Consider the following 23,440-nt stretch of genomic DNA (forward strand, 5'->3'; position numbering starts at 1 on the left):
AGGCTATTTAACCTGAATTGCTTCTAGTCGTTAGTTGGAGCAGGGTCCATTATAGAAATAAATAAAAATGAAACTTCCCATTTTTAGGTTATAAAGTTCATTAGGGCAAGTGTCTCTTGGTTCTCTTTTCTTTTGCATTGATTTCATTCTCATTCAGTTTCTCCCCATCTGATGGCCATAGGTTACTTGAGGTTTACATTGTTGGAGAGTCCAGAGAATATCCATATCAAACCTGGCAAAAGAGCTCCAGCCCAGGTCCTCTGGCTAGACTGTACCAAGTGTCCAACCCTGTTTCAGGGGCTGTAAAAGCGCTTTGATTGATAACACAACAGTAATTTGCATAGAGAAGAGAAAGCAGTTCCTACAAGGAAGCATGGGGCAGTGGAGTAAGAACGTGGGGCGAGGGAGTGACATCCATTGGAGCATGAAAAGAAGACTTCTGGGTTAGGGACTCAATGTCTGGTCTACTCTGCTGGAGTAAGAAGAGTGGTGGGTAGGGGAGTGTGGAAATACAAGGTTCTAAAATAGGTTCACCTAAGCAAGAACTGGATGGTGGAAGAGGGCATTCCCTTAGAGCATCTCAGCATGTTCACAGAACAGGCACCATCACCCAGGCCCAGCGTGGGGGACAGGGAGGAAGTTGTGCTTCTACAAAAGCAGTTCCTTTTCAGTTTTATTTTTTGCTTTTTATTTATCTGAATTTGTTTGTTTGTTTTTGTTTTTGTTTTGAGAAAGGATCTTGCTCTGTCACCCAGGCTGGAGTGCAGTGAGTGATCATGGCTCACTGCAGCTTCACCTCTCTGTCTCAAGCCATCCTCCTGCCTTTACCTCTTGAGTAGCTGGGACTAAAGGTGCACACCACCATGCTCAGCTAATGTTTTAAGGTTTTTGTAGAGACAGGGTCTCACTATATTACCTGTGCTGGTGTTGAATCCCTGGTCTCAAGCGATCCTCCTGCCTCAGCCTCCCAAAGTGCTGGGATTACAGGCATGAACCACTGTGCCCAGCCTCAGTATTTAAACAAAGTAATGCTGTTGACATTATGGTGGTTAAAACCAGTAGTCTCCAAATGAAATGTGTAAGATGATCCATTGGGAATGGGAAGAAAATATTAGAATTTATGATGTTTATTTTTTATCTAAAAATGATAGACTAAGCATTATTCTTAACATAAGGATGAGACTGGTGCCTATACTCTATCTATATATGATATGGTTGTATGTTACTACAAGTTCCATGATGTCAAACGGTTGATGGCATCACCCTCACTCATTTATTTCTGCTGTAGCAGATCTATTATAATTTAAATGTAGTTTTAGAGAATTATATAATTTTAGTTAAAAGGTTGTTTTAAAAGCAACTATTGGCTGGCCACAGTGGCTCATGCCTTTAATTCCAGCACTTTGGGAGGCCAAGACGAGAGGATTGCTTTCAACCCAGAAATCTGAGACCAGCTTGGGCAACATAATGAGACCCTGTCTCAAAAAAAAAAAAAAAAAAAATGCTGGGGGCATAATGGTGCATGCCTGAGGTCCCATTTACTCCAGAGGCTGAGGTGGGAGGATATTGAGCCTAGGAGGTTGAGGCTGCAGTGAGCCATGATCATACCACTGCCCTCCCGGCTGAGTGACAGTAAGACCCTGTCTCCAAAAAAAAAAAAAGGTAGCTATGAAATGATGAAGGGCCAGGAACTGTTCTGAGTGTTTTACGTGATGATTCATTTAATTCTTTGAGAAATTCTAAGAGATAGGTGCTTTATTACCCCCTTTTTGCAGATGAAGAAACTGATAAACAGAACAGTTTAGTAATTTCCCGAGCTCGGATAGTGGAACCAGACTTGAACCTAGACAGTTTGGTTTCAGATCCTATGTGCTTCATTGCTGTGCTGGGGGGCTCTCAAGGCAAGCATTTCCTAAATGGATTCAAACTAATTTGGTAGATAGGACTACAAATTGGATACCATGATTTAAAAAGTAAGAGTAGGTAGTGAGACTCTCCTTTCCTTTTACCTATGTATCTTCACAAAGGTATCTTTTTCAGTTTTGATAGCCATTAAAACCACATACCGAAGTAACTGAACATAAACCCAGACTATCAAATTACTGTTTTAAAATCTAAAACCTTTACAAAAATATATACCCAATCTCCTTGCTCTCACTTAAAACTAATATTTTTTCATGAAAATAACACCTTGTGTAACAAATAAGACAAAAATCTAAAATGTGCATTTTCTTAATTGCATTCCTTTACATTTTTAATATACATAATATAGTACATATAATTTATAAATATGTGTAAGGGATGTGCGCTCAAAATGGTCTTAGTAGTAGGTATATAAAAAGTATTTGTGGTGGGATGTTTGTTAAGGTTTGGAGAAAAAGGCATTAAGAGAAAGCACGTGGAAAGCAAGAATGAGATTGTACTCACTAAGCAATCAAAAAATCAATGACCAGACCTCGAGTAGGGTGGCAACTTTTAAAATTTCCTCTCCCTGATTTAAACCTACCTTTGATCTTCAAAACCAGCTGAGATAACACAGCATAGATTTCAGCACTAAAGTAGTGTTTTTTTGTTTTTTAGGAAATTGAGCATTCACAAACAAGAGTATAGAGAAAATCATCCCAGAAAACCTTTTGCACGAAGGCTGTACTCTTGAAAGATAATTTTTAGGTCTTAGGACCTTGAATGAAAGTTAATATTAAAAATCAAGAAAATTGAAGGAAAAGTTTCAAAATTATTAATAAGATTGAAAGTTAGCTTATTCTGGAGAAAGAGTAGTACTTACAACCTTTAATTTTTCTTTAATGGGATTGAGGAAAGTAAATAAAAGAAGACTAATAGCAGGCCTCAGAGAATTGATCATAATGTTACTATTGCTTTATATTCTGAAGACGAGCAAGTCATGTTGGACAGAAGTGTGAGCCTGACTTCCAGACTCCCTCTAGTTTTTTAGCCTATCCTATTTGCTTCTTGTATTTTTTATAGATAGGTCAATCCTCATTATCATTATATTTCTGATATACTCTGAGATGATCTCTTTTGCTTTCATCTCCCTACTTGGTGGAAGTTGTTCAGTTCCCCTGTTGCCTATTCCAAAATATGGACATTGTATCTTCTCTTTAGTTGATGTAAATACATTTGTTGGTCATTAGCTTGATTAGATTGTGATACAAATACAGGTATTTTTAAGACATTATTCAGGATACTGGGTAAATTAATCTTAGTACCATTGTGGATGCTGTTTCAGGTGTATTTAACCCCTGGGTAGGGTGCATTGAAGTGTATCTATAGTTACATTTATGATCATGATACCAGTATGCTTTAATCACATACCTCTTAAGCACCTCTTTTTCTGAAACCAGTGCTTGTCTCCTACTAGCGGTGTGGATGTGAGAAGTCATTGTCCTCCCTAGGTCTCAGGTCCTCAGCTGGAGAGGGCTTAGATCTCCCAAGCCTCTTCAAAAAGTTGGTAACTCCTTTTTCAGTGGGCAGAGGGATCTTATTTGTTTAATCTCTGTGGAAAAAAAGAAACATATTCAGACAATTAGGAGATGGAACATAGCAGAGCTTTTAAAGTTTTTCCCTGAAATTATTGGCTCTGCCTCGTCTCTGTCTTCCCTATGAATTTATCTGGTTAGGTCCTTTATTTGCTATGATTTTGACACATAATGACATGATGACACAATTTACCTCAAAGATTAAATGCCTCCTTTGAAAAGCTGGAGTAGGATAGGTAAATATAATGAATCACCATGAACCCATTAACCTAGCTTGAACAATTACCAATATTTTCATTCTCTTCCACTGACCACCCCCCCCTTTTTTTTTTCCTGGAAAAGGAAATCCTAGGCATCATGTCATTTTGGCCATAAATGGGACAAGTTTAATTACATGTCTCTAAGTGGCATGAACGTTTTAAAAAATATGATCATCTAATGATCACACCTAACAAGGTCAGCAATTTCTTAATATCATCCAATGCTGTATATATTCAAGTATCTTCTTTTGTCTCAAAGATGACTTTTTTTTTTTTTTTTGAAACGGATTCTCACTGTGTCGCCCAGGCTGGAGTGCAGTGGTGCTGCCATCTCGGCTCACTATAACCTCCGCCTCCCGTGTTCTGGCGATTCTCCTGTCTCAGCCTCCCGAGTAGCTGGGATTATAAGAGTAAAATGCCCAGCTAGTTTTTGTATTTTTAGTAGATAAGAGGTTTCACCACGTTGGCCAGGCTGGTCTTGAACTCCTGACCTCAAGTAATCCACCCACCTCGGTTTCCCAAAGTGCTGGGATTACAGGCGTGAGCCACTGTGCCTGGCCAAAGATGACTTTTTATAGTTGATTTGTAAATCAGGATCTAAGTAAACTCCAGCATTTACATTTGCAGTTTGATTGTGGTGTTTCTTGAGTCCTTTTCAACCTTTTTTCAAGTCATCCATTTGTAGAGAAACCAGGTCATCTGTCCTAGAGACTGTTCACATTTCGAACTTGGCCTTTTCCTTCTTTGTGATACTGTCTCTTTCATTGCCTGACTGTTGACTGTCTTGTAAATTAGTAGTTACACGTAGAGACTTGATTAAAGTTTAGTGGTTTTGCTTAAGGCAAGAGTACTTCATAGTAGGTAAGATATATTAAAAGACACACAATATTCAGTTGTTCACTTTCAGCGATGCTGAAATGCATGGGGGGTTAGGTCTGATCCCTCTGTTTTAAAGATCCTCATCAACTTTTAACCTAATGCTTTGAGCATCCATTGATCGTTGCTTAATCCATTATTTACAGCCATTTCTTCTGATTTTATTCACCGGACTTATTTTATAAACAAAAACTTCCTTCATCAACTTTTTAGTGCCCCTGAAATATGGTTCTTACAAGAAAGGCAGGATGAATCTTTGATGTTTTCCTTTTTTATGTTAGTTTGCAACTGTCAGTGGAGACTCATGAGGGTTTCTTTTTTTTTTAATGTCATTATGTATATACACACACACACACACATCTTTTTTTGTGGAGAAAGTCTCATTCTGTCGCTGAAGCCCGAGTGCAGTGGCACCATCTTGGCTCACTGCAACCCCCGCCTCCAGGTTCAAGTGAATCTACCGCCTCAGCTTCCTGAGTAGCTGGGATTACAGGTGTGTGCCACCACACCTGGCCAATTTTTGTAATTTTAGTTAGAGATGGGGTTTCACCATGTTGGCCAGGCTAGTCTCAAACTCCTGACCTCAACTGAGCCACCTACCTTGGCCTCCCAAAGTGCTGGGATTGCCAACATGAGCCATTGTGCCCGGCCTAAAATGTCATTTTAAATTTATGAATTTTTATATAGTTAGTGTGTTTTTTTTTTTTTTTTTTTTTTTTGAGACGGAGTCTTGCTCTGTCGCCGGGGCTGGAGTGCAGTGGCTGGATCTCAGCTCACTGCAAGCTCCGCCTCCCGGGTTCACGCCATTCTCCTGCCTCAGCCTCCCGAGTAGCTGGGACTACAGACGCCCGCCACCTCGCCCGGCTAGTTTTTTGTATTTTTTTAGTAGAGACGGGGTTTCACAGTGTTCGCCAGGATGGTCTCGATCTCCTGACCTCGTGATCCGCCCGCCTCGGCCTCCCAAAGTGCTGGGATTACAGGCTTGAGCCACCGCGCCCGGCCAGTTAGTGTGTTTTGATCCATTTCAGTAATCCTTTTGTATTAAAGCTGACACTTATATTTAAGATATCCCAGGCTAATCTTGCACATTGTACATTTCTTATCCCAGATCTTGTATCAGCCATATCTTCAAGGCGTCCAAGTTCCTTTGGATGGGAAAGGGTGTTTAGAGAACACAATCTGGGTAAAGGAGAAACTTGTTGCTGCCGCACCTTTTCAGTGGACAGAGTTTGAAAACACACACACACAAACATACTGCACACACACAGACATATACTTTCAGAGTTATAAAAAGACATAAGTTTATATTGATGTTTCCAACTTAAGTTTACAAGGCTTTTACTTTTTTGATTTTTATTATAACATCTTTTTTTCCTTTACATGAAAAATTTTGGTTCCTAAGGGTATTAACATAATTCCTTGTTTGCTTTGTCCTGTGATATAGCTACAATAGTTTCAAAATAACAATATCAATACATTTGTTTTTTTGTTTGTTTGTTTTTGAGACAGAGTCTTGCTTTGTCTCCCAAGCTGAAGTGCAGTGGTGCCGTCTTGGCTCATTGCAACCTCTGCCTCCTGGGTTCAAGTGATTCTCATACCTCAGCCTCCCGAGTAGCTGGAATCACAGATGTGTGTCATCATGCCTGGCTAATTTTTGTATTTTTAGTAGACATGGAGTTTCACCATGTTGACCAAGTTGGTCTCGAGCTTCTAACCTCAAGTGATCCTCCTGCCTCGGCCTCCCTAAGTGCTGAGATTACAGGTGTGAGCCACTGCATCTGGCTAATAGATTTTTTTTGCTGTTTTTTTTTTTTAATGATTAGACTCTATCTCATTAGGCATGTGTGGTAAACATTCTTTAAGTCACCTGAAGTAATTCTTTTCTCTGTATTTCTACTGTTGAATCCATATACATTTAGGTTTTATTTTCGTTTTTAATTTTAGAAATTGCTGGTTTTTTTGAGACGGAGTCTCACTCTGTCACCCAGGCTGGAGTGCAGTGGCACATGGTCTCTGCTCACTGCAAGCTCCGCCTCCTGGGTTCACACCATTCTCCTGCCTCAGCCTGCCAAGTAGCTGGGATTACAGGCACCCACCACCACACCCAGCTAATTTTTTGTATTTTTTTAGTGGAGATGGGGTTTCACTGTGTTAGCCAGGATGGTCTCGATCTCCTGACCTCGTGATCCGCCTGCCTCAGCCTCCCAAAGTGCTGGGATTACAGGTGCGAGATATTTCTTTATTTTAGAAAGATGGAGGCAAAAGGTGAATGTTTTATAACCACTTACTTTCAGAGAATTCTCATTTTCATCCATCTCTCCTTTATTTTTCCTCTTCTATAAATAACCACTTTTATTAGCTTTTTGTTTATCCTTCCTCATTTAAAAAAAATAAATAAATAAACAAATGGTCTGTGGAGATATATTTGATATCACCCAATCTTAAACATTTTTTCTCTACCTAGCCTTTTTAACTTAATACTGTATATACTTGATCTCAGCCCATAGTAGAAATACGAGAATTGGCCGGGCGCGGTGGCTCAAGCCTGTAATCCCAGCACTTTGGGAGGCCGAGACGGGCGGATCACGAGGTCAGGAGATCGAGACCATCCTGGCTAATACGGTGAAACCCCGTCTCTACTAAAAAATACAAAAAACTAGCCGGGCGACGAGGCGGGCGCCTGTAGTCCCAGCTACTTGGGAGGCTGAGACGAGAATGGCGTGAACCCGGGAGGCGGAGGTTGCAGTGAGCTGAGAGCCGGCCACTGCACTCCAGCCTGGGCGGCAGAGCAAGACTCCGTCTCAACAAAAAAAAAAAAAAAAAAATATGAGAATTGTCCTCATTCCTTTTTTATAGTTTCATAGTGCTCCCCAAATCTTCATGACTGACTTTTAGGTATTTTATTAGCTAGATTTTAGAGCCAGTGTTTATGAATGGAAGGGAAAAAGAAGGCAATGCCTATTTATCAAACTGTGTGTCATTACTTTATAAAGTAGGGTTATTTCCCTGCCCCCCAGTTACTAGAGTGGAGAGAAGTAGAGTTCAGTAAGATGTAGTGACCTACTCCCAATGACATGGCCGGTAAGAGAGAAACTCACAGTGAAGAATTTGATGTCTTTCCAATGCATCATGAATACTGTGACTTGCCATTTCAGTGTTGCAGTCACCGTCATACTGGTGACTTTTTCGTGTAACATTTCAGGGGATCTGCTTTTTTTGTTTGTTTGTTTTTAAGTGTTTTAATTTGGATGTACCTAAGAACCTGATAGAAAACTTTACTTTTGTGATTTCTAAAGAATTTGTGAGAGTTGTATTTTAAAATGTATAATATAATGCAGTCAGTATTATAGTAACAGTAGTAACCACTTGTCATCTCTTTCTGTTCTCTCAACCATACACCGGGAATTTCTCTCTTGAAAATGTGTTGCCCTAAATTTAACAAAACTTTTTTTTTCTGTTGCAGTTTGGGAATACCTGCTACTGCAATTCAGTTCTTCAAGCACTTTATTTTTGTCGTCCATTTCGGGAAAAAGTTCTTGCATATAAGAGTCAACCTAGGAAAAAGGAGAGCCTTCTTACATGCTTAGCAGATCTCTTCCATAGCATAGCCACTCAGAAGAAAAAGGTTGGAGTAATACCCCCTAAGAAGTTCATCACAAGATTACGGAAAGAAAATGGTAATTCTACTTCCCACTGTATTAATGACATACTAGGAAGGTTAAATATAGTGTGCCATAATTCCAGCACTTACTGAGCATCATCTGTATGCCTGATAACATGGTAGTTGTTGAAGAAATAAAGATGACACTCCTTTCTTCAAGGAGGCACTCAAACGTTTAATGAAGAAGATAGTCTCACAGTAAATTAATACAAGATACAATTAATGTTTGCATTGCGTTATACAGAGATAAAATTATGTGTGGCAGCAAATGAGACATCACAGTTACTCTTTTTGCTTGCTTGGCTTTTCTGTCAAAAATGAAGGGTTTTTTTTTTTTTTTTGCATGCTTATGCATTTGTTGTTTTCATAATGCTTTCGTGTGTGTTAACTCATTGGATCCTTGCAGTATCCTGAGATAGAGAGCATATCATTTCCCCCATTTTAGCTGTGAAAAATCAAAAGCTAAAAAAAGGCTTGCCAGGAGCCACACTCTGGGGAAGGAGCTAGAAAAGACCTTTTGGCTTAGGGTAGATAAGTTTTAATCCCCCATCCCCTTTTAAAAATAGTTACTGAGTAAGCCCCACCTCCCTTTGCTCTTTTGAAATATTGTTCATTTTCACATGCCAATAAGTTAGACATTATCACCCTATGAGATAACTGAGGCTCAGAGAGGTTAATTTGTCCAAGGTCCCACAGAGTTAGTAAGTGGTGGAGCTGGCATACAAACTTACTTCTCGCTGATACGTAAGCCCAGGGTTCTATCTAATGTGGGACATTGCCTCAAAAATGCAAATGGGATTTAGATAACATGTAGAATTCTGGTTTTTATTTAATGTAGGCATTTTAATCATTATAGAAACAAAATTGAATGGCATTTTTAGTTGATTTGTTACCTGTTAAATAGATGCTCACAAGCAGGATTTGAGAAGTCTTTAAGATTGATTATTAAATACCCTAATGTGTAATCCTGCCCTTAAATTAGTCAGTTGACACTGTACACAGTGAATTGAGGTAAGCCTGGATCGTATATAGTTCCCTGAAATGTAAGATGACCAAGAAATAGGCTATAGGCTATTATTCTTGAATTTGATACATTTGTTGAAGATTTGTTCATTTTCCCCACATACACGTGTAGAATAATTGATTAATTGCTCACAAAAATACATTTTGTTTCCCCAATGAAAGCTAAACATATATACTTTATTAGATTACAGATCTGTTTATCTTGTTCTTTTAGAAAATCAGATATAACCTTAATGCTCAAATGTGGATTGAGCAATTAAGTCTTCTCAGTCTTTTTGTGTGTGTCTATATGAAACTTTAAAAGTTTTGTCCTTGCGGAAAATTTATGTACTTGGTAATTGAACATGGCACCCTTTCTCAGTGACTTTATTAGTATTTTTAAAATGTTCAGTGCCTGTACATGGTGGCTCACACCTGTAATCCCAGCACTTTGGGAGGCCAAGGTAGGAAGATTGCTTGAGCCCAAGAGTTGGAAACTAGCCTTGGCAGCAAAGCAAGACCTTGTCTCACAAAAAAATTATAAAAATTAATCGGATGTGGTGGTACACATCTGTAGTCCCAGCTACTTGGAAGGCTGAGGTGGGAGGATCGCTTGAGCCCAGGAAGCTGAAGCGGCAGTGAGCCCTGATTGCTCCACTCTCCAGCTTGGGTAACAGAGCAAGATCCTGTCTCAAAAAAAAAAATCAGAAGTATGCAGCTCATACAGAATATACATTATTTCCCTTTTCATTTAATAGTACATTTCTCTTGGCCTTGTTAGCCTATCACATGTGCTCTTTATACAATGATTTTATTTTAGTTAGGTTGACCCTCATGCTGAACAGAGGTAAAATACAGTTACCTACTTATGGCTTTATATGTTTGTTTGTCAAACGTGGGGTATTTTTATGGTGTTTGTTATTTTTTCCAAAAGGGCTTTTTTTCTTTTTCTTCTCTGTCTCTCTCTCTCTCTCTTTTTTTTCTTTTGGTAGAGACGGGGTCTCATTATGTTGCCCAGACTGGTCTTGAACTCCTGGCCTCAAATGATCCTCCCACCTCAGTCTCCCGAAGTGTTGGATTACAGGCATGAGCCACTGTGTCTGGCTTTATTATTATTATTTATTATTGTTTTTTAATCGTTCAATAGTTACTAATTTTTTTTCATATTTAGACAGATTAAATTGGTAACACAATAGAGTTCTTAAATACTTCTTTGAAAGAGACTGATTCTAGAATATTTATTCTAAGCCCATCTTCTCTTAAGTTTTGCTTCATTTTTCTAAACTTCAGAAATAATGCTTAATAGAAAAGCCATTTTTTTGATAGAAAAGCGTTTTTATTATTTGATGTTGCTGACATTTGCAAATATGTTTTGAAATATATTTTTGGCTTTTGAATTTTCCCTTGAGAATTGTGTAGAGAAGAATATACAAATCAAAGAGGATTTAATATATTATTCATTGCATATCTTTCCTTCTTGAGATTTTGTTTGTTTTAAATCTTTGGAAAGTATGTTACTCATTTCAGTATTTCCACTAATTTTCACTGGTGGATGGTTCTTACTAAATTAATTTCCTGCCATACTATGTTAAAAACTTTTATTCTCAATAGATATTGGCCCCATATTGTTTTAACCACCATTGTTTTATGTTACTAATCTTTTTGGTGTCCCTGGAAAGAACTGATTTTAATTCCTATTTATTAATGAATTTTTGTTTTTTACAGTTTTAACTCATGTTACCTAATCATAGCGTAAGAGGACAGTTGCACAGTGCTCCTGCATAGAGTACAGGAACACTGGCTGCATGCATGTTACCTGCTGATGGGATGGATGCTAGCTGAGTGTTTGAGTAGACTAATTATGATAGATATAGTTCCTATTGTGTGCCAGACACTGTCTAGGAACTGATGATACAGAAATATGCCTTCAGGTACCTGACACCCTCGTGGGGAGCCAGACAGCCATCGGTTGTGTGATGTAATGTGTCACTGTCACGAAAGAAAGAAGACTGGAAAAGGGGACAGAGGATGAGGGAGTTCCTAGTTCATATGTCAGTCGTTGGGGAATGTCCCTGATTAGGTAATGTTAGATCAGAAATTTGAAGACATCATTTGAAGATCTGAGGCAAAATTGTTACTGTCAGTAAGAAGAAAGTGCAGGTTGCCTGAGTTCTTGAAGGATGGCAAGAAAATTAGCATGGCAAGAGTGGAATAAGATGAAGATAAAGTCAGAATAGCAGGGGCCTAAAGCTTGGGTTTTCTTTGGAAAGCCGTGGGAAGCCATGAGAGAGTTCTGAGTGGGTGGATGGTACGTTCTGATTTGCTTGAGAAGACCCTCTGGCTGTTGGGTGGGCTTGGGCAGGATGAGAGTAGAGATGGGAGACCAGCCTGGAGGCTGTTGCAGTACCCAGGTAGGAAATGGAGTCATCTCTTTACAGGTACTGCCTGTGGGTGATCTATGATTTTGGAAGAAATACATCATAGGTTGGTGATCTGATTGTGTTAGCTAGAGTTAACCCTCAGCTAGCCTGTTTGGGATCGTTTCAGGTGGGCCTGAGGGCCACATCAGCTGGCATCTGTAGCTGTGTGCTCTGCTCCCTGAATCTGAGCAGTGTCAGTCATTTAAGTTATTGTTTGGGGGCAGATCTACTTTTCTGTCATCATCTTAGCTGTTTCAATCCCTATTGTCCATCCATCCATTCATTCATTCATTAAAAATGGGAAAGACATCTCATTATGTGGCAGGCACTGTTGTCAGTCCTAGAGATACATCAGGGAATGATCTAGAAAGGGTCCTTGTTCTTAAGGAACCTGCATGGACATAGCAGCTTTTCATGTGCCGTGGAGAGATACAAAAACAGATAAATTTAAGTCTTGGTCTCCCTCAAGTGATGAAATTTTAGTTGTTCACAAATAATACCTATTAAGTATATTTGAGTAAATAATTTCTTATGTTTATTTCAAGCAATTCTTTTTCTCCAAAAGAGCATAAATGATATTTTGTGTAATGAGAGCTCATAGATATTTCTGAATTATGAGGAGAACATAACCGATTTTTAAGCAGTGTTTTTCTTTTCTTTTTTTTTTTTTTTTTGCATTATTGTTGCAGCTATATCAGGACTATAGTAGTTTATAATCATACATTTATTTAATAATGAAATTGTCTGTCTCTCCCACTAGACTGTCAGTTCCATGACGGAGGGAACCCATTTGTTTTTGCTCACCATTGTATTCCCAGCACATATTCCAGTTCCTGGCACATAGTAGGTGCTTACTAAATATTTATTGAATGAGTGAATGAATGAATGAAATTGTTTAACTTCCAAAGCAAGTTTGAAGTCCGCCTTTCCCATTATGCTACTTAGCAAAGAAGAAAGCAAACCATAAGAAAACCAGCGTTTTACAAATTAAATACAATAGAGTTCACAGGGATTGTCCTGAGGTCCTTTCTCAGTGTTAATTTGATGTTTACGCAGTCCTGGTTGATGTTTTTAAAACTATAGTGGCTGCTTTCAGGTACAGCAAAATTCTGGCATATTCAGTATACTCTAAGGAAAATTGACTATAAATAATTTTAGAAATATTTCAACAAAAGTTTAAAGATTATTTTTTGGTTTCCTTTGCATCTCATTTCCAGAGCATTCATGTCATTCAAGGTATTTCTGTGAATATGAAATCGTTGCTCTGTGTTAAAAGAGCATCCAAAAAAAGATGTAAATTTTTAAAAAGCAAAAACATATGCACATTTTTGCTTAAAAAGTAATTATTTTGAAAAACGTGTATATGCTAAAATAATTTTTTTCAACAGGGAAATTAACAGGAAAATTAGGCTACTTCAGATTGTGGCATCAAGCCAGTAAAATCTTTTTACTAATTCTTCCTGATTATTCTTCTTTTTAGATTCCTCTAGGACTTTTCCAGCTGGTTTCCAACCTTTCTTAAGCCCCTCAACTCAACTTTAGCGTAATTACCTTCCACTCCTTGTCTTAGTAGACCTGTTTGAGGTGGGTGGTTCCAGATCAGTGACCTGGAAATGGGTGGGTGAGTGAGAGATAAAGGTTCTTGAATTGTAAGGGATTGAGGTACATGCACGTCAGGAAGCTGCCTAGACACTGACATGTCAAGGTTGGTGCAGGAGGCGGAGCGGAAAGAGAAACCGTGAATCAGGCCGTCAGTGGATGAGGAGGAGATTGGGAGATGGCCTCAGAGAGAGGAGGGTTGAGGGTCATAGTATGGCTGAATCTTGGGCACTTTTGTGATTGAGAGCAAGTAGCAGTAGGAAACTAGAAAATGCCACAGGTTGGTAAGGCAAGGGAGTTTGTTTAGAACAGAATGCAGGACCTAGAAGGAGTAACTTAGAAAGAATTGGGAACAAATAAAATCCCAAGGATGAGAATGGAAATAAGGTACAATAAGCAAATGAGAGTAGTAGAGGATAGGAGATTGAGGTTGAGAGGGGAAATGTGTATTACTTTCAGGGATGCAGGATTACTGCATTGAGGGGCAAGGTTAGATAATTTACTTCAGTTAGCTCAGCGGTGGTCTAGACTTTTCCAATTGGTGAAACCATGTGAGGTTCTGTGCACGACTTGGCCCAGCCTTAGAGGGATGGAGTGGACTGCTGAGAAGATTTTTTGAGTTGCAGGCTCAGTGTTGGGAGAGGTTGCATAGACTTCTGCTCTGAGCAGGGTGAAGGGAATGGCGTCCCAGTACTTTAGATCTACTGTCTCCTACGGACAAAAACCCACACAGTGTATCAAATTCAAGATTATCAAATTCAAGATTAGTTGTTAAGTCCACGTAGGCCACTACGGAGCACTTAGAACTCATGACTTTTATTGTTCATAAACATAACATGGGAATTTTGTTAAAGGCTGACGGGTCCCTTAGGCTAAACTTAAAGCAGAGAAGTGAACTGTGGCTTAGTTGGGCTTCAGTTGCATTCTTAATATTATTGTATTTTATTTGAGACCGAAATTTGTGGAATGGATTTGGATATATGGAAATAACTAAATAATGAACATGAAAAAATTGTTGAGAATTTTACCATGTAATGCAAGAGATGTCAGGGAAAATTCCTAGGGAGAAAGATTCAGGGTCTATAAATTAAACTTGTCTATTTGCAGTATGAAACTGAAGGAAAGGAGACTCAGTGGGTTAAGTGAAGGGAGCTGACTTGAACTAGGTAGATTTAAACGGCAATGGAACAGACTAGACATGCAGGAAATGAACTTTTAAAATTGAAAGGGTTTGGGAAGTAATTGTATATGAAGAGTATGCAACAGACAGGCAGATTGCTTGAGCCTAGGAATTCAAGATCAGCCTGGACAACATAGCGAGACCCCCACCTCTTTAAAAAAATGTGTAGCAGGCAGGAACAGGGAGCGAGAAAGTGGACTTTTTGCATGGAAAGCTCTATTTTATTTTTAAGCATACAAATGATACATGCATACATTCTTACAATAAAATTTCAGTACCAAACAAACCTAGAAGTTTCCCTGAGTACTCTGCTTCCTCCCCAGCTTCTCAGTCTCGTGTTCCTTTGAAATACCCCGATCCTACCAAACCCTTTTCTATGTATTTAATTCAATACATATGTCCAAATAGGAAACCACAGTTACATTTTTATGGCGACTTACGGTGGTTGTTTCTTTCTCTTTTCTTTTTTTTTTTTTTTGCGAGACAGAGTCTCGCTCTGTCACCTAGGCTGGAGTGCAGTGGCGCGATCTCGGCCCACTGCAACCTCCACCTCCCAGGTTCAAGTGATTTTTTGTGCCTAAGCTTCCTGAGTAGCTGGGTTTATAGGTGCTTGCCACCATGCCTGGCTACTTTTTGTATTTTTAGTAGAGATGAGGTTTCACCATGTTGGCCAGGCTGGTCTCGAACTCCTGACCTCAAGTGATCTGCCCACCTCAGACTCCCAAAGTGCTGGGATTGCAGACATGAGCCACTGCGCCCAACCGGTTGTTTGTTTTTCATGAGTGGGATCCACATGTGTTCAGCATCCTTGTTTCGCTTTGTGTCTTGGAAGTTTTGCCGTGTTAGTTCATATGGAACTGCTTCCATTTTAACCGTTGCCCAGCATTCCCTAACAAAATGATAGCATAATTTAAATAGATCATTCTCCTGTTGATAAACATTTAGGTTATTTTCAGACTTGTGTTATAAATAAGCAGCCGTATTTATGTGTGTTTCGGTGCATGCACAGATACTTACCTGGCATCAACACCCGGCTGAACGAGGTTGCATTGTTTTAAATGTGTTACCAAAATTGCCTTTACAACACGCCGTGCCAGTTTATACTCCCAGCAGCAACAGTTGAGAATGTCCATTTCTCCATACTCAAACTAACACCGGATGGACACTAAGTCAGTTTTTATTGTGCCAAAGTGATGGGCAAAATGATATTTTGTCATTGTTTTAATTGTTATTTCCCAGCTGTGTATTATATAGGCATTTATATTTCTACTCTGAATTGGCTATTATTTTCCTTTGCCTGTTTTTTTTTTTTTTGTTTGTTTGTTTTTTAATCTGTATATTAAGCCGTTACATAGTCTGGATATTAATATGCAAATAATTCTCCTTGTTTGTCACTTGTCTTTATTTATGTTGACTTTGCCATACAGAAGTTCATAATTTTTACATAGTCAATCTTTGATGTGTTTTGTATTTTGTTCAGTAGCAACAACAATATAGGTTGAGCATCCGTAATCCAGAAATCTGAAACTTTTTGAGCTGCATGATGCCACACGGGTGGCTGAGGTAGTAACAACTTTACTTTCTGATGGTTCAGTGTCCACAAATTTAGTTCCCTGCACAAAGTTTTTAAAAATACTATATGTAAAGTTGCACTCCATCGTGGGCAACAAGAATGAAACTCTGTTTCAAAAAAAAAAAAAGTACTGTATAAAGTTACCTCCAGACTATAAGGTGTATATGAAACGAATGAATTTCATGTTTAGACTTGAGTCCCATCCCCAAAATAATCTCATTATGTGTATGCAAATGTTTTCAAATTTGAAGCAGTCTAAAGTCCCAACCACTGCTGGTCCCAAGCATTGTGGATAAAGGATACTCAACCTGTAGTGATACTGCCAGTATTGTTACTGTGGTTGTTGTTGAACAGAATACAAAACCTATTGTTGTATTCTAAGCCCTTCTAATCTTTCTACCAGCCTTTTGAGGTATAAGTACTGCTGTGAGCCCCATTTTTCAGATGAGGAATTATGGTACAGGGAGGTTGGATAAGTTGCCTATGCCACACGTGCAGTTAGAGGTAGAACCATAGCACCAACCCAGACAGCCTTGCTCTAGCAGCTGTGTCCCCCACCCCCATAAATAGCTTCACTCGTTCCCTTTCTGTTTTTACAATAACTTTGCAAAGAAAGATGGTATTCTGGATTTTTTTGTTATTGTTGTTTTGTTTTGTTTTGTTTTGAGACAGAGTTTTGCTCTTGTTGCCCAGGCTGGAGTGCAGTGGTGCAGTCTCGGCTCACTGCAACCTCCACCTCCCAGGTTCAAGCGATTCTTCTGCCTCAGCCTCCCAAGTAGATGGAATTACAGGCATGTGCCACCACGCCCAGTGAATTTTTTGTGTTTAGTAGAGACCATGTTGGTCAGGCTGGTCTCAAACTCTTTACCTCAGGTGATCACCTGCCTTGGCCTCCCAAAGTGCTGGGATTACAGCCATGAGCCACTGAGCTCGGCCTGCTTTTATTTATTTATTTATTTTTAACTTACCATAGGAATTGAACATTTTCTCATGTTTCTTAGTCTTTTGATTGTTTTTTTCTTATCAATTGATTGCAAGTCTGTTGCCCACTTTGATTTTCTTTTATATGAGATTTGCTTTTATATGTTGAAAATGTTAATAATTTTCAGATTTCACTTTTTTTTAACTTTTTAAAAAGATTTCTAATACATAGAACTTAATTTTATATAGTCATATCTGTATCTCTTCTAAAATGTAGTTGTTAATTCCTTTTTTTTTTTTTTTTTTTTTTTTGAGACGGAGTCTCGCTCTGTCGCCCAGGCTGGAGTGCAGTGGCCGGATCTCAGCTCACTGCAAGCTCCGCCTCCCAGGTTTACGCCATTCTCCTGCCTCAGTCTCCCGAATAGCTGGGACTACAGGCGCCCGCCACCTCGCCTGGCTAGTTTTTTGTATTTTTTGGTAGAGACGGGGTTTCACCGTGTTAGCCAGGATGGTCTCGATCTCCTGACCTCGTGATCCGCCCGTCTCGGCCTCCCAAAGTGCTAGGATTACAGGCTTGAGCCACCGCGCCTGGCCAATTCCTTTTATCTTAGACTTTCCCTGAATTTTTTTCTAAATTGGTATGCATTCATTTTTAAAATGTAAAATTACCTATTTTAAAATGTAAAATTACCTTTCTGGAATTTATTAAATGTACATTGAGAATCTAAAAATAAAATGTCCTAAATAGGTAGGTTTTCTCAATGCATTTTATTGAGCAGTTCATGTATGTGGGCTCACACTGGGCAGTTCGTGTGTGGGCTCACACTGGGCATTACTTTGTGTGTGGCATGGTGGAGTCAGGCTGTCCAGTTTGAATCCTGGCTCTGCCATTTCTTGGCAGTGTAACTGTACCCTCTCTGGTCCCATTTTCATGTTTAAAAATAAAGTTAGTAACAGTATTACATGATTGTTGGGGATCAAATGAGATACTGCCTCTGAAATCCTTACTTCTGGGCCACTGCGCTCCAGCCTGGGTGTAACCGTTTTCAGCCTTCATCTTTACAAAGTGTCCAGCAAGTGGGTGTTGGACTTACTGTTCTTGGTAGAGTGGTGTATTGCCAAGCACAGGGTAAAGTGCACTTGATGTTAGCACCAGCAGTATTTCAATTATATTTACTCACTTGTGTAACTGCAGGAAATGTTTTTTGGAATTACAAAATCTCACATTTGGAAGGGACTTGAGAGTACCTAGATTACATAGATAATTCTTGATAACATGATTCTTAAACCTGACTCTGCGTTAGAGTTAGTTGGAGGAACTTTGAAAAGCCCCACGTTCTGGCCTCACCCATTACTAACTGAATCAGAATCCCTGGGATGTACGGTTCAGTAATTTATTTTTAATAAACTTTGTGGTGGATCTTAAGCAGTTGGCTTGGCCTTGGCAAATGGTTGTCCAACTTCTGCTTTAAAGCTTGCCACGTTGAAATATTTGTGGAATAATAGGTTAGATAAGCTAATAAGCAATTTCTTCTTAAATTCTCAGTATCTGTTATGCTAATGTATGAAGATAAGTTTTGCCCTTTTCTCATGGATCGATTAGTAATATGTGTAAACAAGATTTTCATTAATTTTACGTTTATTTTCCCCAAATACAGATAAAAGTTTTAGATATGAAAGTTATTTATTTGTTATACATTACAAAAACATTGTGCATTTATATTTTAGTTTTGACCCAATACTAGATATTCTTTTATAAATGGTTTTTTTATGAAGTTTTAATTCTGAAATAATTATCTAATGTTATGTTTTTATTTTCAGAGCTTTTTGACAACTACATGCAACAAGATGCCCATGAATTCTTAAATTACCTGCTAAATACAATTGCTGATATTTTACAAGAAGAGAGAAAGCAGGAAAAACAAAATGGTCGCTTACCTAATGGTAATATTGATAATGAAAATAATAACAGCACACCAGACCCAACGTGGGTTCATGAGATTTTTCAGGGAACATTAACTAATGAAACCAGATGTCTTACTTGTGAAACTGTAAGTATATCATACAATTTTGTATAGAGAAAAATAGAATCAGTACGTTAAAGGTTGTTCTTTGAGAAAGAGAGAATGGAAGATGAACTTGAAAGTTGTAATTCTTAGATATTGGAGTTAAAGATGTGTTTTTCAGTTAAAAGGACTCTGTCTGTATTCTTAATGTAATGTTGCTTATTGATAATGAATACCTGAGGTGATAGAAAGATGTCGTAGCTTAAACTGTTTGATTTTCTTTCAGTTTAGGAGGCCATAGACCATGTTGTGGAAATTATGTCTTAGGACATAATCTCATAGGATCGGATCATACAGATCAGGGAGGCATATTAATTTGTTTTTCTTTTTTCTACAATTACCGTTAGTATCCATTGTTGGAATTAAAAACTAAAGCATACAGTGTACCCTCAAGGAGGGGAAGATATCCCACTTGCTGGACACTTTGTAAAGATGAAGCTTGAAAATTGTTACACCCAGGCTGGAGTGCAGTAGCCTTGACTTTCTGGGCTCAAGCAATCTTTCCATCTAAGCCTCATAAGTAGCAAGGACCACCAGCACGTGCCACCGTGCCCAGCTAATTTTTAAATTTTTATTTCTTGTAGAGACAGGGGTCTTACTGTGTTGCTCAGGCTGGTCTTGAACTCCTGGGTTCAAGCAGTCTTTCCATTTTGGCCTCTCAAAGTGCTGGGATTACAGGTGTAAGCCATCACGCCTGGCCAGTCATGTTCTTTAAAGCGTTTTCCCCATTCAGTACAGAGTCCAATTTGGAGGGGCCATTGCATTTAGTTGTTTCTTTAGCCTTTTTTAACCTGAAACATTTACGTGGTCTTTTTTTTTGTTATAACATGGACATTTTCTAGGAATATGCCTCCCCAAACTTTTTAAAATGAGATGTTCTCATATTTAGTTTCTCTGATGTTTCTTCCTAATTAGATGCAGGTTATGAATTCATGGCTGTAATAATACATCATTCATGTTGTATTCTTCTCGGGGCATCACATCTGTAGGCACACACTATCCATCTTCCTCTCGTTGGTGAAATTAATTTTTGATCACCCAGTCAAGGTGGGGGTATTTCTCCATTTGATTTATTTATTTGGAGACAGGTTTTTGCTCTGTTTCCCAGGCTTTAGTGCATGACACTGTTATAGATCATTATAGTCTCAGACTCCTAGGCTCAAGTGATCCTCCTGCCTCAGCCTTCTGAGTTAAGTAGGACAACAGTGCCTGCCATCACCCCCAGCTAGTTTTTAAATTTTTTGTAGAGACAGGGTCTTGCTGTGTTACCCAGGCTGGTCTCGAACTCCTGCCCTCAAGCAACCCACCTGCCTCAGCCTCCCAGAGTGTTGCGTTTACAGGCATGATCCACTGTGCTGGGCCAGTTGTTCCATTTTATGATGACTTCTTTTTTCTTTTTTTTAATCCCCTTGCAATTAATAGGCAGTCTAGGGGGGAGACACAAATACTTCCCTCCTCATCAAAATCTCGCCCAAGATTTAGCATGCCTTTATGATTTTGCCTGATGTCGTCTTTACTATGACAGTTGCGCTGCTAGTTTTTGATAACATTGGAAAAGAGGGTCCACAGGCAAGAAAGCTAAGAGTCCTGTAAAGTCTCCATAGTTTTGCCTTTTCCAGAATATCGTGTAGGTGAAATCATATAGTATGCAGCCTGTTTGGATTGGCTTCTTCCACTTAGCAATATGCATTTAAGGTTCTTCCATGTCTTTTTATGGCTTGATAACTCATTTCCTTAATTTTCAGCTGAGCAACATTCCACTCTATGGATGTGCTGCAGTTTTTAAAGTTCATTCACTTACTGAAGGCCGTCTTGGTTGCTTCCAAATTTTGCCAATTATGAATAAAGCTCTGTAAACATTTGTGTGCAGGCTTTTGTGTGGATGTGAGTTTTTACTTCCTTTTTGTAAATATCAAGGAGCATGATCACTGGATTGTATGGTGAGAGTATGTTTAGTTTGATAAGAAACCAACATTCTGTCTTCCACAGTGGCTGTACCGTTTTTCCTTCTTAACAGCAGTGAATGGGAGTTCTTGTTTCTCCACATCCTTGCTGACATTTGGTGTTGTCTGTTGGATTTTGGCCATTCTAATAAGTGTGTAGTGTTATCTCATGTTAATTTGCAAGGCCCTAATGACATATGTTGTTGATCATCTTTTCATCTGCTTATTTATCATCTATATATCTTTAGTGATATGTCTAGATCTTTTGTCCATTTTTTTAAATCAGGCTGTTTGTTTTCTTTGAGTATTGTTGAATTTTAAGTGGGTTTTTTGGGGGGGTATAATTTTGGATACTAGTTCATAAATCAGGTGGGTTTTTTGCAAATATTTTCTCCCAGTCCGTGTTTTTCGTTCTTTTAGCCCTGTTTTTGGCAGAACAGAAGTTTTGTTTGTTTGTTTGAGATGGAGTTTCGCTCTTGTTGCCCAGGCTGGTGTGCAGTGGCGTGATCTCAGCTCACCGCAACCTCCGCCTCTGGGTTCAAGTGACTCACCTGCCTCAGCCTCCCAAGTAGTTGGAATTACATGCATGCGCCACCACGCCTGGCTAATCTTGTATTTTTAATAGAGACGGGGTTTCTCCATGTTGGTCAGGCTGGTCTTGAACTCCCGAACTCAAGTGATCTGCCCACCTTACCCTTCCAAAGTGCTGGAATTACAGGCGTGAGCCACCGGGCCTGGCTGGCAGAGCAGAAGTGTTTAATGTTTTAATAAAGTCCAACTTTTTCTTTCATGCATTAAACTTTCCGTGTTGTATCTAAAAAGTCATCAGTAAACTAAACGTCCCTTAGAATTTTTCCTATGTTATCTTCTAGGAATTGTATAGTTTTTCATTTTTAAATTTAAGTCTATGATCCTTTTTGAGTTAATTTCTGTATAAGGTGTTATAAGGTTTATTCTGGGTTAATTTTTTTGCATGTGGATGTCCATCTGCTCCAGCATCATTTGTTGAAAAGATGATTCTCCATTGAATTGCCTTTGCTCCTTTGTCAAAGATGAGTCGACTGTATTTGTGTGAGTGTGTTTCTGGGCACTCTCTTCTGTCCTGTTGGTCTGCATATCCGTTCTTTCTCCATTACCATACTGTCTTGATTACCATAGCTTTAGAGTAAGTCTTAAAGTCAGGTGGTCTCAGTCCTCTGACTTTGTTCTTCTTCAATATTTTGTTGGCTCTTCTGGATCTTTTGCCTCTCCATGTAAACTTTAGAATCAAGTTTGTCGATATCCACAAAATAACTTGCTGGGATTTTGATAAGGATTTTGCTGAACCTATAGATCAAGTTGAGAAAAAAGTATCTTGACAAAATTGAGTCTTCTTATCCAAGTATATGCACTGTCTCCCCTTATTTACCACTTTTTTTGCTATCTTTCATTGGAGTTTGGTAATTCTTCCTCATATCAATGCCATGCGTGTTTTGTTAGATTTATATTTAAGTATTCATTTTTGGGGGTGCTAAGCACCAACTATGCCAGGTAGAAGATGGTAGATGAGTAAGACATAAGTCTCTGATCTCAAGATACTCCTATGGTAATGAAGACTGGCAAACCAGTGTTCAGGCAATTCCAGTACAGTGTGTTATTGTATGTGTATGCACAGGATGCCATGCCAGCCAGAGAATGGTAGACCTAATCCAGGTGGGAGTGGGAAGGATTTGGACAGGTGAGGGATGGGCTTCCTGGAGGAGCTTATGCTTGTATTTTAGAAAAGCAACTGATAACGTCTCAGGTGGTAGGAAGCTGGTGTCTGTAACACCCTTTTCTGGTGTTCTCTATGAGGGTTCCTTCTCAGTCTCATTCATTGGCTTCTCTTTTTCCATTCTTTAAATGTGGGTGTTCCCCAGGGTTTCATTGTCGGTTGCTTCTCACTCTGCACTGGGAGGATCTCCCCATATTGTGTATGACATGACATTCGGACATATTAGTCCAATAGCAGCCAGATGTCTTCACAACCACTTTGGAAAGTGAAATACTACCCTACTGGGTGACCACTTGGCACCAACCCAATTGCAAATATAAACGTAGTAATTCATGCACCCAGGTGATCTAGAGCATCCTTGTGTCTAGGTTTTTACATGATCATAAAAGTCAACGTTTCAAATGAAGACCCCTGAGGCAGTGTCTGAGGACTTCTTTTTGAGGAATACAAAATTGATTTTGAAAAACAATAGGCTGTGTGACTTTTACTTCTCTATAGCTTACATATAAATTCCTGCCTGATCCGGCTTTAGCCTACCTCTGCCATACTATCTCTTGTCACCCTACCCACTTTTCTACAAAATTGATGTGTTTTCCTTAAACATATCATGTTCTCTTTTTTTCTCTCTGAGTTGTCTGTGTTCCCCCTTCTTTTTCACCAGACTTTTTGAGACTCAGGTCAGTTATCTT

At 39.0% G+C, this 23,440-nt stretch overlaps 1 protein-coding gene across 4 annotated transcripts in view; it reads left to right on the forward strand.

The window, feature by feature from the left end:
* The window catches only part of USP12 (ubiquitin specific peptidase 12), a 118,407-nt gene that overhangs the window by 57,292 nt on the left and 37,675 nt on the right, over positions 1 to 23,440 (forward strand). For 2 of the 4 annotated variants that reach the window (XM_033236590.1, XM_033236589.1), the window contains exons 3-4: positions 8,097 to 8,310; positions 18,811 to 19,040. In XM_033236590.1, the coding sequence (XP_033092481.1) occupies positions 8,097 to 8,310; positions 18,811 to 19,040 (444 nt within the window). Of the gene's footprint in view, positions 1 to 8,096; positions 8,311 to 12,476; positions 12,560 to 18,810; positions 19,041 to 23,440 lie in introns of all 4 variants that reach the window. The other 2 variants (XM_033236592.1, XM_033236593.1) reach the window with 2 other exon arrangements.

The sequence above is a fragment of the Trachypithecus francoisi genome, unplaced genomic scaffold, assembly GCF_009764315.1.
Source record: "Trachypithecus francoisi isolate TF-2019V2 unplaced genomic scaffold, Tfra_2.0 Contig01461, whole genome shotgun sequence".
NCBI lineage: Eukaryota > Metazoa > Chordata > Mammalia > Primates > Cercopithecidae > Trachypithecus > Trachypithecus francoisi.